At 39.7% G+C, this 18812-nt stretch overlaps 1 protein-coding gene across 1 annotated transcript in view; it reads right to left on the bottom strand.

Annotated features, from left to right (window-relative positions):
* Window positions 1–18590, bottom strand: part of AHCYL2 (adenosylhomocysteinase like 2) — a 167684-nt gene extending 149094 nt beyond the window's left edge. Inside the window, exon 1 of the mRNA XM_082846020.1 lies at window positions 18145–18590. Coding sequence (XP_082702146.1) covers window positions 18145–18507 — 363 coding nt within the window. The 5' untranslated portion in view covers window positions 18508–18590. The remainder of the gene's footprint in view (window positions 1–18144) is intronic.
* Between the last annotated feature and the right edge of the window lie 222 nt (window positions 18591–18812).

The following is an 18812-nucleotide window of genomic DNA, read 5'->3' as shown; positions in this document are numbered from 1 at the left end:
TCCAAGAACCTACCAACCACCAGCTAACATCATACTTAATAGTAAAAGACTAAATACTTTTCCTTTAAGATTGGGAACAAGGCAAAGATGTCAGCTCTCACCATTTCTACTAGAGGCTCTAGGAAGTGCAATTGGCAAGAATAAGAAATTAAAGGCATACACATTGGAAAAGAAGTAAAGAGGTCATTTGTAGATGACATGATCCTGTATGTAGAAAATTTAAAGAATCTCCAAAAACCGACTAGAGTAATAAGCAAGTTTAGCAAGGCTGCAGGATACAAGATTGACATACGAATATCAATTCCACTAGTAGGTATATATCCAAATTTCAGATGGATATACACCAAATTGAAAACAGGGATTCAAATAGATCTTTAAATACCCATGTTCATAGCAGTATTAATCATAATAGCCAAAAAGGAGAAACAGCACAAATGTCCATCAACGGAGAAAAGATAAAAAAAATATGGTATATAGATAAAATGGAATATTGTTCAGCATTAAAAAGGAATGAAGGTAATTCCCTGACAGTCCAATGGTTAGGACTCCGCGCTTTCACTGCCGAGGGCATGGGTTCAATCCCTGGTTGGGGAACTAAGATTCTGCAAGCCGCGTGGTGCAGCCAAATAAATAAATAAAATTAAAAAAAGAATGACAATGTTCAAAAAAAAAAGGAATGGGGGCTTCCCTGGTGGCGCAGTGGTTGAGAGTCCGCCTGCCAATGCAGGGAACACGGGTTCGTGCCCCGGTCTGGGAGGATCCCACATGCCGCGGAGCGGCTGGGCCTGTGAGCCATGGCCACTGAGCCTGCGTGTCCAAAAATAAATAAATAAATAAATATTTAAAAATAAATTGGTTAAAATGATAAATGTGTATATTTTACCACAGTAAAAAAAAAGTCAATTGTATTTCTATATACTAGTAATAAACAATCTGAAATAAAATAAAATGATTTCACTCATAATAGCATCTAAAAAAAATACTTATAAATAAATTTAACAAAAGAAGTGCTAAGCCTGTATACTGTAAAGTACAAAACGTTCCTAAGAGCAATTAGTGAATAGCTAAAAAAAATAGAGAGATGTTTCACGTTTATGGGTTGGAAGGCTCAATATCACTACGATGAGAATTCTCCCAAAAATGACTTATGGATTCAACACAATCCCTATCGAAATCCTGGCAAGCTTTTTCATAGAAAATGACAAGCTTATCCTAAAACTTATATGAAAATTTAAAGGACCTACAAAAGCCAAAATAATTTTGAAAAAGAAGAACAAAATAGGAGCATTTATACTACCCAATTCCAGTACTTACTATAAAGCTACAGTAATCAAGAAAGTATAGTATTGGCATCAAGATAAATAAGCAAATCATTGGAACAGAATATAGAGTCCAGAAATAGACCCACATATCTACAAACAACTAATTTTCAACAATGGTGTCAAGACAGTTCAACAGGGAAAGCACAGTCTTTTCAACAAATGGAACTGGGACAACTGTATATCCATATGAAGGAAAAAAGATTAGGCCCATATCTCACCCCATACAATAAAATCAACCCAGAATGGATCACAGACCTAAATATAAAATCTAAAACTATAAAACCATTAGAAGAAAACAAAATATTTTTGTGACCTTGAGTTACTGATTTCTTAGACATAACACTAAAAGCACATTTCTTAAAAAAGGATTAAATTGGACTCCATCAAAATTAAAAACATTAGCTCTTCAAAATAAATCATTAGGAAAATGAAAAGACAAGCCACAGACTAGGAGAAAATATTTACAAATCTTGCACCTGATAAAGGACTTGTATTCAGAATATAGAAAGAATTCTTGCAACTTAATAATAAGAAAACAACCCAATTTAAAAATGGGCAAACGATCTGAATAGATTTCATCAAAGTAGATATACAAATGGTTAAGGACATGAAAGATGCTCAATGTCACTAGCCATGGAGAAATGCAAACTCAAACCATAACGAGATAGCACTACATAACCACTAAAATGGCTATAATCAAAAAGACTGATAATGCCAAGTGTTAGAAAGGATGTAGAACAACAAGGTCATACTGTATAGCACAGGGAACTATATTCAACATTCTGTGACAAATCATAATGGAAAGGAATATGAAAAAGAATATACATATATATGTATAACTGAGTCACTTTGCTGTACGGAAGAAATTAACCCAACATTGTAAATCAACTATACTTCAATAAAATTAAAAAAAAAAAAAAAAAAGGATGTAGAGAAACCAAAACACATACATTGCTGGTAGGAACGTAACATCATACAAACACTTCGGAAAAGTTATCATTTTCTTAAAAAGTTAAACTTAACACATAACCCATCAATTCTACTCTTAGATAGCTGCCTAAGAGAAATTAAAATATATGTCCACACAGACTTCTCCATGATTGTTCACAGCAGCATTATTCAAAACAGCCAAAACTTGGAAACAATCCAAATGTCCATCAATGAGTAAAATGATAAATAAAATGTGGTATAGCCATACAATGGAATGCCATTCAGTAATAAAAAGGTAAACCACTGATATATAATTGAACCTCAAAAACTTTATGCTAAGTGAAAAAGCTAGATACAAAAGACCATATACTGTATGATTCATTTACATGAAATTTCCAGTAGAGGCAAATCTATGGACAAAGAAAGCAAATGAATGATTACCTGGGGTGGAGACTGGGAGCAAGGATTGACTGCAAATGAGTAAAAGGGATTTTGGGGGGAAAGAAAACTGCTCTTAAACTAGACTGTGATGGCAACTTTTTAAGACATTTCATACCCATTAGGGTAGCTATTATAATAACTAAATAAGTAAGTAAATAAATAAATGATATTGAGGATGTTAAAAAATTAGAACCTTTGTACATTGCTGGTAGGAGTGTAAAATGGTGTAGCTGCTATGGAAAACAGTATGGCAGTTCCTCAAAAAATTAGAAATAGAATTAAGACATGATCCAGCAATTCTACTTCTAGGTATATACCCAAAGAATTGAATACAAGGACTCATAAAGGTATTTGTACACCAATGTTTATAACAGCATCATTCACAACAGCCAAAAGGTAGAAGCAACCCAGCGTTCATCAATGAATGAATGGTTAAACAAAATGTGGTATATACATACACTGGAATATTATTCAACCTTAAAAAAGAATAAAATTATGACACAAGCTTCAACGTGGATGAACCTTGAAGACATTACGCTAAGTGAATTAGCCAGACACAAAAGGGCAAATACTATATGATTCCACTTATATAAGGTACCTAGAATAGTCAAATTCATAAAGACAAAGTGGAATGGTGGTTGCTACAGACTGGCAGGAGAGGGGAACGGGGAGTTATTCTTTGATGGGCATAATGAAGTTTCAGTTTGGGAAGATGAAAAAAGTCCTGGAAGTGAGCGGTGGTGAGTTTCACAACAATGTGAATACACTTAATGCTGCCGAAGTATATAACTTTAAAATGATTAAAGTGGTAAATTTTGTTTTACACATCTTTTGCCATAGTGAAAAAAAAAAAACCTCTACAGATATATTTATTAATAGTCACTGAACTGAATATACAATGGGTGAATTTTACCCTATGTAAATTTTGCCTCAATAAAGCTATTAAAAATATTAAAGAATACATTAGGAGGAACTTATCCAAGCAAACATCAAGAGTTATTATAAAGTTATAGTAATTAAAAAAAAGTGTGGTACTGGTAAAGAGATCAACAAAGAGACCACCCAGAACAGAATGGATACAGAGCATATGACAGAAAGTGGCAACATATATCAATGGGGAAAGGATAGACCTAACAAACAGGGCTGAGACAATTGGTTATCCATATGGAAAAATAAAATAAAATAGATCACTATCTCATACCATAAAACAAAAATAAATTCCAGACAGATTAAAGACTAAATTGTGAAAAAACAAAATTAAACATGTTAGAAGACTATATAGAAGAGTATATGACCTCAAGATAGGGAAAAGTTTCTAAAACAAGACTCAAAAAGGACAAACTACACTGAGGGGGAAAAAAAACTGATTGACTTTACATTAAAAAATGTAACTTCTATATGAAAGTCATAAGTTAAAAAAAAAGCAAGAGAGACTGGAAGATATTTGCAACACATACATCTGATAAAGGATTAGAATGAATATATTTAAAGAACTTTTACAGGGACTTCCCTGGTGGTCCAATGGCTGAGACTCCGTGCTCCCAACGCAGGGGCAGGGGGCCTGGGTTCGATCCCTGGTCAGGGAACTACATCCCACGTGCCGCAACAAAGAATTTGCATGCCACAACAAAGATCCCGCATGCGGCAACTAAGACTCGGTGCAGCCAAATAAATAAATAAATATTTTCAAAATAAATAAATAATTTTTACAAATCAATAATAAAAGCCAGTGAGATCCCAAAAGAAAAATGGGAAAGGATATGAATACAGACCACAATTTACAAAGAAGGAAATCCAAATGGACTACAAACATATTAAAAGATGCTCAATCTCACTTTATCCAAGGAAATACAAATTAAAACAGCAGAGATACCATTTCACAACTACCAGACCTTGGTAGTTCAATTGAACAAAAGTTCAATGCCTGACAATTGCACATATTAGTAAGGATTCAGAAAACAGGAATTAATAAAACCAATTTAGAAAGCAATTTGGGAGTATCTGGTAAAGTTGACATACCTTAAGCAATTTTGCTTATAGGGATATATCCTAGAGAAACGCTCAAAAGGAACTGTGCATAAGGAAACACGATTAAGGATGTTCACTCCAGAAAAAAAAAAAGCGGAAACATTAGAGGGGAATGGGTAAAAAGTGGTATATTCATACAATGAAGTACTACACAGTAGTTAAAATTAATCAACAGAAAATCTACACGTTTCAGACTGGTTAAAACTCAAAGTTGAGTGAAAAAAGTAGGTTGCAGAATAATATCTGCTCTATAAAACCACTTATATTAAGTTTATAAACATGCAAAATAATGCTAATTATTGTATATCATTTACTGATATACAATTGATACTGGTAAACAATATGTAGCAAAAGTATTAAAACATGAAGGGGAATTATAAACAGTAAAGTTTGAAGAGCAGTTACCTCTGTGCTGGGAGAAAGAGAAGGAAAGAAAGGAAGGAAATAAACAGAGAAGGGGTACAAAGAGTTTTCCATTTTATCTACAATGTTTTATATCTTAAAAAACATCTACAGGGCTTCTCTGGTGGCACAGTAAAGAATCCACCTGCCAATGCAGGGGACACGGGTTCAAGCCCTGGTCCGGGAAGATCCCACATGCCGTGGAGCAACTAAGCCTGTGTGCCACACTACTGAGCCTGCACTCTAGAACCTGCAAGCCACAACTACTGAAGCCTGTGCTCCTAGAGCCCATGCTCCTCAACAAGAGAAGCCACGCAATGAGAAGCCCGCGCACCGCAACGAAGAGTAGCCGCCGCTCACCGCAACTAGAGAAAGCCCGCGCGAAGTAACGAAGACCCAACGCAGCCAAAAATAAAATAAATAATTTAAAAAAAAAAAAAACCATCTACAGAAAATTTTGCAAAATGCTAACATATGTTAAATTGGGCAGTGACTACAATTTTCTCTGTACTCTTCCATATGCTTGGGAAAAACAATTTTTTTAACAGGCTTTTGGTCAAATGAATACATATACACGTACCAGGGAGCAAGAGAAAAATATTTATCTCCTTTTAGAACCTACATTTATAAAACTATTCTACTAATGTCTCTCTGGTGCCTTACTCCCTCAGTGTGATAGAAACTTTTAAGTATTTAGGCACAAACATGCTGTACAGTCGAGTCTCTTTTTCCCTAACAAGATACTTCTCTCCAAGATGCTACCCAAGCCAAATCCCTGGGTACGTGGATACCAATGATCTATCAACCAACACAGTGTGCAACCCCCAGCCCACATCCATATAGTTTTTAAATCCTTTAACTTACAACTAAATTATTCCCCTGAGTCACTCTTAAGCTTCATCACAGATCTTTATGCAAACCTAACACCCCCAAATTACATCTCTTTCTAGTTTTAACATAATTTTCCCTCTCCACTCTACATTCTTCAATCCCACAGAGGACTCAGTGTGACTCTTCTACATAGATACAGTGTTTCTAGATCTTCCAATTCTGGGCAGAATTATGTGACTCGGATAGCATCCAGGGGCACTGAGCATGGAACTCCGCTTAACCAGCAATCTAGCATACAAGCTCCTGAGAGAAAAAGAATAACTTTCCATCCAAGCATGATGAATACATCAAGCTGAAAATGATGCCCAGGAACAAGCAGTTCCAGAAATAGGAATTCAAATAAAACTTTATAGCATTCACTGTTCTGCAGACCTGGTGGCAGCCCATCTATTTTTGCTTCATTTTCTGGCTCAGATAAAAGTACCTTAGAGAGTATACTCATCCCTTCTCCTCAAAATAACTATGGAGATATGGAGAACACTACTCAAGTCCTATGAAAATCTGAGTTTTACACATTACCTGTTGGGTGTGTGTGTGTGTGTGTGTATCTCTGTGTGTGTGTGTGTGTGTGTGTGTGTGTGTGTATCTCTGTATAGGACCGGGCCTCAGGGTGATGTGAGTCTGGGTGGGGTGTCTCTGTGGGTATAAGTCCAGGACTCTGTGGAGACGCTCTCTGTGGGTGTGTGTGTGTCTGTGTCTGGCAGGAGGAGGGGGGGGCAGTGTCTGAGTGGAGGGGTCTTGAGGGGTTCTGTGTATGTGGGGGAATCTCTGTTTATGTCTGTCTTTGTATATCTGTGCCCGTCTATGCTTCTGTCTCTGTGTCTATTAAATATTTCATTACAAGTCTTAAAATGATTTATTATAAATTTCTACCCTTCCACAAAACCCTAAAATGATTTTCTTGCCTCTCTACTCTGAGATTTCATAAAAGAGAAACATTAAATAAGCCAACATTATTCAACAATGAGTAAAAATTTAAGGTTCTGGTGGGTATGCACTAGTACAGAACCAATTGCCTGCGACTGTGCATTTCTAACAAGATCAAAGGTGATGCCAATGCTTCTGATCATAGACTGGTTTGTGTAGCAAGGACCTAAAAGATTCCAAACTTAAGAAACTGTCTTTATGATTAGACTTCCCATGTAGACTTTCTGAAGTCTCCTGACAGACATGTATTTCAGATTAGCTTGAAAGTTCTGTTCTGACCATAAATTAGAAGATATCATTTTGTTTTAAATGAGTCTCTTGTGAGTCTGGTTTGAATGAACCAGTCCTAAGAGGTGAATGAACTCTAAATGTACTAAAAATGTGAATTTCTGGATTTGTAAAGCTGGAACATGGAAACCTCACAAAGTTTCTGCTACACTGTGAAGCTTCCTGGGTGGACAACCAACTCATTTTCCTAAGGTGATATACCTCCATTTCAATGCTGACCTCCACAAACTGCAACAATTCCTGCTTCCAGCAGTGCTCATACTAGACTAGATTGTACTTGTTTGTTTTCCTATCCACATTCCCTACCCTCTTCTTGAGGGCAAGAATGTTATTTTGATTTAATAACCCTACCACTTAGCAGTGTTCAGCACACAACACATAAGTGGTTTTTGCACAAAAGAAGCTCAGAATGTACTGGGGGAGATTATTAAACAAGCATCCGGAAGGATAATCTTTTCTCTCTCACAGAAACAACAGACATGAATGTGGTAAAAATTCCTTAAAAAAACTGTTAAGAAGCACAAGTTAAAGAGGAAAAAAAAAGAGAACAAACCCGAGCAAGTACAATATTAAATTTTATTTGGGGCCAAATAGAGCTATCTAACATTCCAAATAGTCCCTATCTTATATTACAAACAAAAATAAATTCCAGATGGACTGAAGACCAAAGGATAATAAACACAACCATGAAAACAGCTGAAGAAAATTTAAAAGAACTTGTTTATAAACCTGGGGTAGGAAAGGCCATTCTGAGACACAAAATGTTTAAGTCATAAAAGAAAAAAATGGCCAATCTGACTACATAAAAACTTTTAATATAAACAAACTTACAAGTCAGCAAGAAATAGAGTAGAAAAAATATTTGTAACATATTCACAAAGAATTAATACCCAGGGACTTCCCTGGGGGTCCAGTGGTTAAGACTCCGTGCTTCCACTGTAGGGGGCATGGGTTCGATCCCTGGCTGGGGACTAAGATCCCGCGTGCTGTGTGGCGCGGCCAACAACAACAACAAAAGAATTAATATCCAGAAAGTATAAAGAATTCCTACAAGCCAACATGAAAAAGGCAAGTCAATAGGAGGGCAGAGATCTTCATCTATTTTGCTGAACACCCAGCACTTGGCACATAGTAATCCCTCAATAAATATTTGTTAATGAATAAATATGAACAGATAATTACAAGAAAAGGAATATAAATTACCAATCTATTCATGAAAATATTCTCAGCCTCACTATAAGCAGAAAAAATACTACTAAAAACAATAGTAAATGCCTTATAAAAAAGGCATCTTTACACCTTTATGTCTTTTTTTCTTATAAAAGATGTAAAAATATCCAGTATTGGTGAAGGTGTAGTAAAAGGGTTATCTTGTATATAGTTAGTGGATGTATAAAATGGTACTACATTTTTGAAGGCAACATGATATTATGCATTAAGCTTAAAATGTGGATATCTTTCAACTCCAAAATTCTACTTTTAGGTATCTATCCTAGAGAAACACTTATACATGTACACAAAAAGAATGCATACAGATAGCTACTATAGCATATAAAAATTAAGTTAAATGTGCATCAACAGAATAGTTTAATAAACAACAATGGTATAGACTTTGGAAATCAACTCAGCAGTCAAAATGTATGCGACACATATATGTGTAATGATATATAAAAAGCTCCAAGACATTCTGTTAAGTGGAAAAAGCAACCTGCAAAACAATGTGTGTGTATATATATATATATATATATATATAAAAGTGCTTTTATTTATGTACAAGTTATTATAAAACTACCAGTTTCTCTATGTACAATATGAATGTAAAGTTGAAAAAGATAAGTTGATAGCAGAGGTCTCTGGGGAGGGGAACAAGACTGGGTGAGGGCCAAGGAAGGAGTTTCCTTCATTAGATTGAATTATTTCACAAGAATACATTCAAGCATTACTTGTGTAATTAAAAACAACTTTTTTAAAAAAAGGGAAAAAATAATGTAAATACCATTTTACTGATATGAAGAAAACAAGAAGAACATATTTTGAGGATTAGATAGGAGACAAAAATTCCATTTTTGACATTAGTTCTGAAGTCCAACTGCAAGTAGGGAGTTGTACACACACAAGATTGGCATTCAGAAGAGGGGTCCTGGCTAAAGAAATAATCTGGGGAGTTGTTGGTATGTAGATGATACTTAAAGGCACAGGAATGTTGTGGATGACTTAGGGAGAAAACGCAATGGAAAGAGCAGAGCGCCCAGGATCAAGGAGAAAGAACCCATAAAGAAGACTGAGAAGGAGCAGCTGGGGAAATAAGAGGAAAACTAGTAAAGAGGAGGGTAATGGAAGCCAAGAGAGGAGAGTGTTTTGGTAAGAAATTGGTGTCAAATGCTCCCAAGAGGTCTGATATGATGAGGGATGAAAAAGCAGATAGCCATGTGAGACTCTGATGGACATTATTAGCTTCAGCAAGAGGGCGTCGTGTGGGTCAGAGTATTAGAGTAGGAGTGGGTTAAAGAGTGTGGGAAGACAAAAGGTGTATATAGCATACACTGAAAACTCCTTTAAGAAACTTAGCTGCACTAGGGAGTAGAAAGATAGGACAGTAGCAGAAAGGAGATATGGAGGTTAGAGGACAGGGTTTTCAAAATGGGAGAGATTAGAGCAAGGAAATCTGTAGAAAAGGCTCTAATAGAAAGAGGAAATAACCAAAGGAAGAAGTTATTTAAGAAGACTGGAGGGACTTCCCTGGTGGCACAGTGGATAAGAATTCACCTGCCAATGCAGGGGACATGGGTTCTATCCCTGGTCTGGGAAGATCCCACATGCCGCGGAGCAACTAAGCCCTCGTGCCACAACTACTTAGCCCGCATGCCTAGAGCCCGTGCTCCACAACAAGAGAAGCCACCACAAGGAGAAGCCCTCGCACCACAACGAAGAGTAGCCCCTGCTCACCACAACTAGAGAAAGCCCACAAGCAGCAACAAAGACCCAACGCAGCCAAAAATAAATAACATTAAATCTTAAAAAAAAAAAAAGAAGACTGGAGAATGTGATTAGAACACTTGTGGAGGGACTGGCCTTTGACAGAATGAAGGACACATCTTCCCCTATCATAACATGAGGGAAAGAGAAAAAGATGAACCCCAGATGGAGGTAGGTTTGTAGATTTGGGAGGTACAAAGATGAAGGAATTCCCTTTTGGTGGTTTCTGTTTTTATAACAAGTATAAGGCATATCACTAGTTTAAAAAGAACACATGTGAAATTAGAAGTAAAAACATACAGTTTGAAATACTCATTTGCAGTGAGTGTGAAAGTAACCTTACTAGAAAATGTATAACATTACGAGGCAGCGATGATCAAGCATATGAGGTTGACGACTATGAATTTATAGTGACATTGATCTACCTGGTTTTCTGATTTTCTCTAGCAACTCTCAGCTCCACAGATGCAGGCAACTAAAAAGGCAGATGGTTAGGTTCAACCAGTGCATCACTCAGAGTTCCATAAACAGCAGAAGTCAACTCTGGCTGAGTTGGACAGAAAAAGAATTTACAGAAAGGACATGAGGTAGCTTTCAGGGCTACACAGTTAAAAACACCACCACAGAATGGGCTTGGAAAAGATGTCATGTTTGCTTATGCCAAGCAGGAGATGCTGCAGGTTGGGCTGCACCATTATAGTTCAGGGTACCAAGCAGGAGATGCTGCAGCTTGGGCTGTACCATTGTAGTTCAGGATACCAAACAGGAGATGCTGCAGCTTGGGCTGCACCATTATAGTTCAGGATAACGGGTGCCAGATGCCAGTGTTGCCGCTGTAACTTGATCTTGCTGCTAGAGGCTGATGCTACAAGAAGATTTACTGATAATGAAGGGGCAAGTTGCAGAGAACACAGTGTAAAGGTTTGGGAAGACTGGACTGGCTGAGAGAATGAGGAGAGTGTTAAGGGAATGAGTATTAGGAAGACAATGGTTGACTAGGCGTCAGGTAGTGACTGAGGTAAACAGGGATGTGAGGCCTCCCCTTGGAAGAGGGTAGATCCTGGGATCCAAAAGGTTGCAGAATAGTCTCAGCAGCCTAGGTGCAATAACTTAAGCAAATTTCACATGGGCGTTTAATCAGAAAAGTAAGGGGTTGGCAGTGTGGCAAAGCCTCTCACTATTGCTGTGGGCAGTGTTTCATCTCACTGATCCCAAAGGCATCAAAGATTGGCAAAGCCTTAGGCAAGTTAATTACTCTCTTTGGGCCTATATTTTCTAATCTATAAAATAAAGATGATAATATTTGTCTGATAAAGTTGCTATGAGGATTAAATGAGATGAGATAGATAGAGGCCTAGAAGAGAGTAAGTATTCAGTAAATGGTAGCCATAAATGAAGTTATAACTGAAGCTGAGAAAAGAGTTTCCAAGAAAAGGTAGTCAACAATATCAAATCAAATCTTTTAGAATGATCAGAAGGGTTCACATTGGAGCACTGCAGGAGATAAATCTGTAGGGAAGATGAAGCCAGTTTAAGTCTCAGCTTGCTTAACTTTCAATGACAGCTTTGCAGTATTCAGAAAGGCTTTAAGGAAAAGCCTGACTTACAGAAACTCAACTAGCAGCTCTAGAACCTCTATACCCTTCCTTAATATAAGTTCTGAGATAAAGAAGACTGGAGGGACTTCCCTGGTGGCACAGTGGATAAGAATCAGGTGCCCCAAACCAGTCCATTTCTATTGAAAGACCCTTAAAAAAAAAAAAAAAAGAATAGGAAATCACCAGCTATTAATGCAGTGTCCAAGAGGGAAAATGGCTAACTGAATTGCTGCACAATATAGATGGGGAAGAGAGAACTGAAAATCATACACATCATATGGCTTAAGTTATTTAATTTAATCAAAGTAGTTTTACTTGGAACCATTACAGAAGAAATTTCACTCCACTGCTTTCTCCTCTGCTCAGCTCTCACCAAATCTCGGGCCATAGGTCATTCAGACTATAAAAAGCTTCTCCAAATTCCACAGAAACCTGATCAATCTAACTAAACCTCTTATTGGAGGAGTGGAATTTCAGCTCCTCTAATTGTGCATACCACCTGAACACGATGGCAGGCGGGTGGATCCGGGCAGCTGCCAAGATTTACTCTTCTCCCATCCACCTCAGTTGTACCTCTCTGAATTATTTAAACAAGGACTACCAAGAAAGAATGAAGTCTGAATGAAGATCCCAACAAATCTCTTCCTTTTTTTTTTTTCTTTTACTGTGGGGGAGGAGAACACTTTCAAGGAAATGATATAATAAAGAAACTCACTCTCCCTTTTCATGAACTATCCATTTCTTCTATTAACTGGACACTAAGGACCAAAGTCGTCTTCCTCAGGACATTAAATACACAACTGCAACTTCAGCTCTGAGCAACCTCCTAAAACAGCTCTTAATGTTCAATCTTTCCCAGGAAGAAGAGAATTCAGAAATTATACAAAATAAGGGCTACCTTCTCAGAAAATTCATAAATGTTCACATAAATAAATGGTAAGATCATTAAATAAGCTCAATAAATTAAAAACCGCCTGTGAAATAACAGAAACATCCACAAAAATATACAGATTAACTAAGACTTGAAAGGTTTAAGCTAAACTTTGAACAGAGAAATACTTCAATTGAAAAGCAATGGAGGGACTTTCCTGGTGGTCCAGTGGGTAAGACTCTGCATTCTCAATTCAGGGAGCCCAGGTTTGATCCCTGGTCAGGGAACTAGATCCCGCATGACACAACTAAAGATCCCACATGCCACAGTGAAGATCCTGCGTGCTGTAACTAAGACCCAGCACAGCCAAATAAATAAATATTTAAATTTTTTTAAAAAAGAAAGAAAAGCAATGGAGGGACTTCCCTGGCGGTCCAGTGGTTAAGACTCCACACTTCCAATGTAAGGGGTGCAGGTTCGATCCCTGGTCAGAGAACTAAGATCCCACATGCCGCTGGGCCAAAAAAAAGAAGAAAGAAAAGCAATGGAGTTTGTGCATGAGAGTCAAACAGATTAGAGTTCTGTTAGCTCACATCACAGTTACTAAACGTGTAACCTTGAGACAAATTCCTTAATCTCTCCAACCCTCGGTTTCCTCAATAAAACAAGGATAACACTACCTATTTCTGAGAGCTCTTAAAAGGCTTAAATAAAATAGTATAGGTAAAGCTCTAATACAATGCCTGGGACACAGCAGGAATACATAACAATATGCTTCCCCTTCTAATTTTCAAAATGTTTAACTAGAGATTGATTCATAAAAGAAGGTGGGTCTTTTTTTTTCTTTTTTTTTTTCTTTCTTAGCGGTACACGGGCCTTTCACTGTTGTGGCCTCTCCCGTTGCGGAGCACAGGCTCCGGACGCGCACGCTCAGCGGCCATGGCTCACGCGCCCAGCCGCTCCGCGGCATATGGGATCTTCCCGGACCGGGGCACGAACCCGTGTCCCCTGCATCGGCAGGCGGACTCGCAACCACTGCGCCATCAGGGAAGCCCGAGAAGGTGGGTCTTAAAGAACAAGGAAAACTGTTAGCTGGACAGGTACTCCTGATTTATTTATAACTTTAAAAATAAGAATATATCTCTCAAATTATCACTAAATTACTAATGTGAAAATGCATCATTGATCTTGAAATGCTTTTTTATATACATATAAGATCCTCTTCTCCCTCACTCATAATTCTACAATTCTCTGAGATTCTACATTTGTACAATTTTTTTCCCATCCTCTTCCTAAAGCCCTGACTCAGACCCTCCTTACTTTGGATTTAGGATGACCTAAGTCTTAAACCAGAAAGACATAAGTTAGAGTTCACTGAGTATTCTGACAGACTTCTGGGAGAAAGCCAGAACCCAGCAACTAAGAAGTTAGAATCAGTGTGGCATAATAAAAAGGACACGGGCTTCGGAAACAGACCAAGATTTAAAACAGGGGTTTTAAGTCCTACCTTTGCCACTTTCTAGATGTATAACCTTGGTCAAGGCACTTTACCGTCTCTGGACCTCATTTCCTTATCTGTGAAATGGAGATAATGCCACTTATATCTCATCGTGTAGCTGTCAGGATTAGAAAAATGCCAATAATATATAAAGGGCCAATTAATGGTAATTGTTATTACGGTCAATCTGCCAAGTGCCTTACTGAACATTTTGCAAGGCTATACTTTCCTAACTGGCAAAAGGAGTAATACTGCTCCCCCATTCCCATGACTATATCCAAAAGGTTCCATTTTAGTAGTCCATAATTAACCAAATAAAGAACTTAAAGAATTCAGGGCAAGAAAGCACTAGCATGGCTCAACTCATTCTCTGCTGACAGCAACAAAGCCAGCGCAAGGTGGATTCATTTGCCAAAAAAAAAAAGGAATCTGCTTGAACATGGTCATTACTGATATTGACGTAAGCACAAACTAGTTGTGGTTCTTAGGCTCACAGCCTTATTGTCAGAAAGTTTTAACTTTTCTGAAATAAATCCTCTCCTGCCTTGTCTTCCCTGCTGTGCTGTGACATTCCTATTACCCCATTTTCAAGAACACAGGGAAGAAATCCTCTCAACTATTGCAACTGCATTCACTGTGGACTTTATCTTCCTATTTCACAAATCACTTCTTACAGAGATTCTTGGTTTGTTGAGTTCATTTATGAAGAAAAACATTATATACAAATATATGATAGCCACGGTGACAAGATCTGGTCCCCAGGGCACCACAAATTACAGGATGGAGGTAGATGCCAAGGATAAGATGGGACTGAGTAACCTGCACACCATATGTTCATTCTTATTAAATGCTGCACTTGGAAAGTCTGGCTCTTATGAAAAGCTTATTTCCCTTGTGTGACTGAACAGAATAACAGTACTAAGAAAACTGATGACAGATACACCAATGGAGTAAGGGAAACCATCAATGGAAATATGCTTAAGATAAACAAGCTTGTATGTGACAGTTACAAAATAAAAGCAACGATCACCAATTACATAGCCAAAGGCAGCTATTTCAATCCTAAGTACCTCCAGTCCCTCCCTACACTAAAATAAAAGCAGAAGGGAGTCAAGGTCAGAATGATTATTTAAATAAATTAAAAATCAAGAAAGGCTTAACAAATCAAAATATCACACTGCAGTCCCTTGGGGAGGTGACTTTCAACTTGAAGAAAGAAGGTCAGTCTCATGCACTTGTTTTAATTTAGCTAATTCGATGTCAAGAAAGTTAAAGATTCTGCCCCCCAAAAGTAGCTCAGCAATGCCTGTAGTTGTGTCATACAGCTGCATCCTCGCTGGGAGCTTCGCCTGCTTAACTTCCAGTACAGAAGTTGTTTTTTGGTTGCAATTAACATTGTAAGGCAAGCTCAGCCCTGTCTTCCATAGCCTTGAGGCTGCTGAGTAAATCTAGAATCATGGGACCTACATTTTGATGCTGGAAAAACAGGAAGAATGTGGTTCAGCAACAAGGAAAATGGTCAAGAAACACATCTAGAATTAGGAAAAACAGACTGATGCTGGCCTGTGATTTTCTCACTGCTTTATATAGAATATATTGAATAGTATGCACCATTTAAAGGAAGCCATAGTGGTGCACTTAAGCCATGATGGAAGGAAGAAAAAAATAAAATCAATTCTTAATGATTGCTGTAACTTCTCAAGCCCTCACTATATGTGCCAAATTCAATGCTAAGCCCTCTACAAATATTTCTAATCCTCAATCGTATTAGTAACCTCACTTTATAAAGGAGAAAACTGAGATTTAGAGAATTTGGAAATTACCCAAAAGCTAGTTAGTAGGGGTACTAGGATTCAAACCCAGGTCTGCTTGACTGTAAATCCCATGTTCTAAAGGCAATTTGAGCCCGCGGGCCACACAAAAAGACAGCACATGCTGCAACGAAGATCCCACGTGCCACAACTAAGACCCGATGCAGCCAAATAAATAAAAATAAATATTAAAAAAAAAAAAGGCAATTTGTTGGGGAGTTCCCTGGCAGTCCAGTGGTTAGGACTCCACGCTTTCACTGCTGTGGCCCCAGGTTCAATTCCTGGTCAGGGAACTAAGATCCCGCAAGCTTCATGACAAGGCCAAAAAAATAAATAAAGGCAATTTGTTAAACACTCTTACCCTCAAGAGACCTAATCAAAATACAGATTTTACACAAAAAGACCCTTAATCAGTGGATTTGGCCAAAGTTATAAAGCACCTCAACTAGTCACAAATACATTTCGGATTTCCAGACTCAAATCTAGGTAGTACCAGCACTGGTGCCTGTGCTGCCTCTCTTTCCTCCTATAATTCCTCCCAGAGAAGTTTCATAATGCAAATGAGAAAGACACTGTCCTAAAGCATCATTAAACAAATTCCTTCAGTCTTGCCTCTGATGTTATCACCTATATTTGGGTAATTAAAATGGAAGGGTTCTCTGCTTCATACCTTAATAATGAGGCTATTACAACCAAAGTTAGGCTGGATACAAGGTTCCAACTCAGCTGAATCCTGCACAGTGAAACCAATGCAGACTTCACATCACTTCTTTGCTGTTCTGATAAAGCAATTAAAAATAATTCACAAGGAGACTTCCCTGGTGGCCAGTGGTTAAGAATCCGCCTGCCAATGCAGGGGACACGGGTTCGAGCCCTGGTCCGGGAAGATCCCACATGCCCAGGAGCAACTAAGCCCGTGCACCACAACTACTGAGCCTGCGCTCTAGAGCCCACGAGCCACAACTACTGAAGCCCGTGCTCCGCAACAAAAGAAGCCACCGCAATGAGAAGCCCGCGCACTGCAATGAAGAGTAGCCCCCGCTCGCCGCAACTAGAGAAAGCCCGCGTACAGCGACAAAGACCCAACACAGCCAAAAATAAATAAATAGATTTTTAAAACTCATTCACAAAGTAAAAAAACCTATAAATTACTGTGTTCACATTATACCTCGGAAATTAAAATGATAATCCCTTTTCATACGATCCACATCTCTGTTTTTGCAATATTTGCCCTTTTTATTCCGCACTGATTTGCTTTATGAGAGGACAGACACACCACAGATAGCCATTATAAGGGTAATACTGGGAATATCAAACATCTAGGCACACCTACTCCTTGGTGTTCTGAGGCTACGGCCTCTTCAAAACTATATCTGAAAGAAGCTGACAGCTGAGACAGAAAACCCCACAGTGATCGCCTTTCCCAAAAGTAGAAGCATTTCTTCCTAACACTTTCAGATCATAATAAAAGAACCAATAAAACAATCATTATCTTCATACACAGTCTAATAATCTTGGTGACCAACTACTGAGCAGAGAGGACAAACCTCTGAAGAGAAAACAGTGAAGAGAATCTCTCCATTACCCTTCTACATTCAGAGAAGATGTAAGGATATTGCAGTATCTGGAATGAAGGGCACGGCATCAATACTGCTCGATGAAAGCGCTTAGCCACAGAAAGGCAGAAAATCATCATCTGTACAGAAACCAGACAACTGAGGATCTCAGTGCGAGGTAACTACTCCTTATAGAAAAGATCTCCAAATAGAAAAGCTCTTTCCACCCTTATTGCTGGATGAACTCTCATAAGCAGTAAGCTTTTTCTACACCATAGGGGTCTTCTCCCCGATAGTCTGGAAAATACACACGGGAGTATGTTGGGAGTACAGAGAGGGGTAATACTATTCCAAGGAGCAGGGGACAGCGCTACCTCCATGTTATTCCCAGCTACTAAGTACAGCCGTAACAACGGGAGTCTTCGCTCCCCAGCACTGGGGCCCGGGTGGGAACATCTCTGAGAGAGCGGGTTTACGGGGAAAAGGGATCTCTCTGCTCCTACGATCAGAAGGGAGGGCCTTGAGGGTGGTGCCGCAGCGCCGAGAGGATCTGCGGTTCCCCCTCCCACCCTCGCTCTCCGAAAGAGGCAGCCCGGCCCCAATACCTTCTTGACCGTGCGCGGCGCCTCGGTGACGGTGCCGTCGGGGCTGACCAGGGCCTCGCCGCCGTCGCGGTGCCTCTGATGCTGGTGATGAGGGTCGCTCCGCTTCATGGCCGACGCCTGAGGCACTTTCCCAGCGGCTGGGCTGAGAGCCGCAGCGGGCCCCGATCCCGGGCCAGGGGCCGGGGGCCGCTCCGCCACGGGAGCTGGAGCTTCAGGGTCCCCGCCGCCCGCTGGGGGGGCCATGGCGCTCACGGCCGCCGTGCTCAGTCCCAGCTGCGGCTCCGCCTCGGAGGGGCTCAGGTCCTTCAGCTCCACCTCAGGCACCTTCGCGGCAGCCGCTGCTGACACGACCTGCACCGACATCACCGCCTCCACTGCAACCGCCGGCTCAGACTCCAGCTCCTGCTCGGCCCCGCCTCCCGCCTCCCTTCCCCATCCCTCCCCCATTCCCCCACTCCTCCCCTCCATCGCCTCCGCTCCCACCCCCTTCCTCTGCCCGCCCGCCAGCCAGCCCCCGCCTCTCCCCCACCGCCCCGTCCCGCCCCGCCCCGCCCCGACCTGGCTCGCTCGCGCGCGTGGAGCCACGGAACCTGTAGTGCGCTTGCTCTGGGCCGCACGAGGCGAAAAGACAGTGGGACCTCAGCCCCCGACCACCACTGCGCGCCGCC

This window comes from Leucopleurus acutus, assembly GCF_964270905.1.
Source record: "Leucopleurus acutus genome assembly, chromosome: 9".
Taxonomy (NCBI): Eukaryota; Metazoa; Chordata; class Mammalia; order Artiodactyla; family Delphinidae; genus Leucopleurus; species Leucopleurus acutus.
This window is presented reverse-complemented; position numbering and strand designations above follow the sequence as displayed.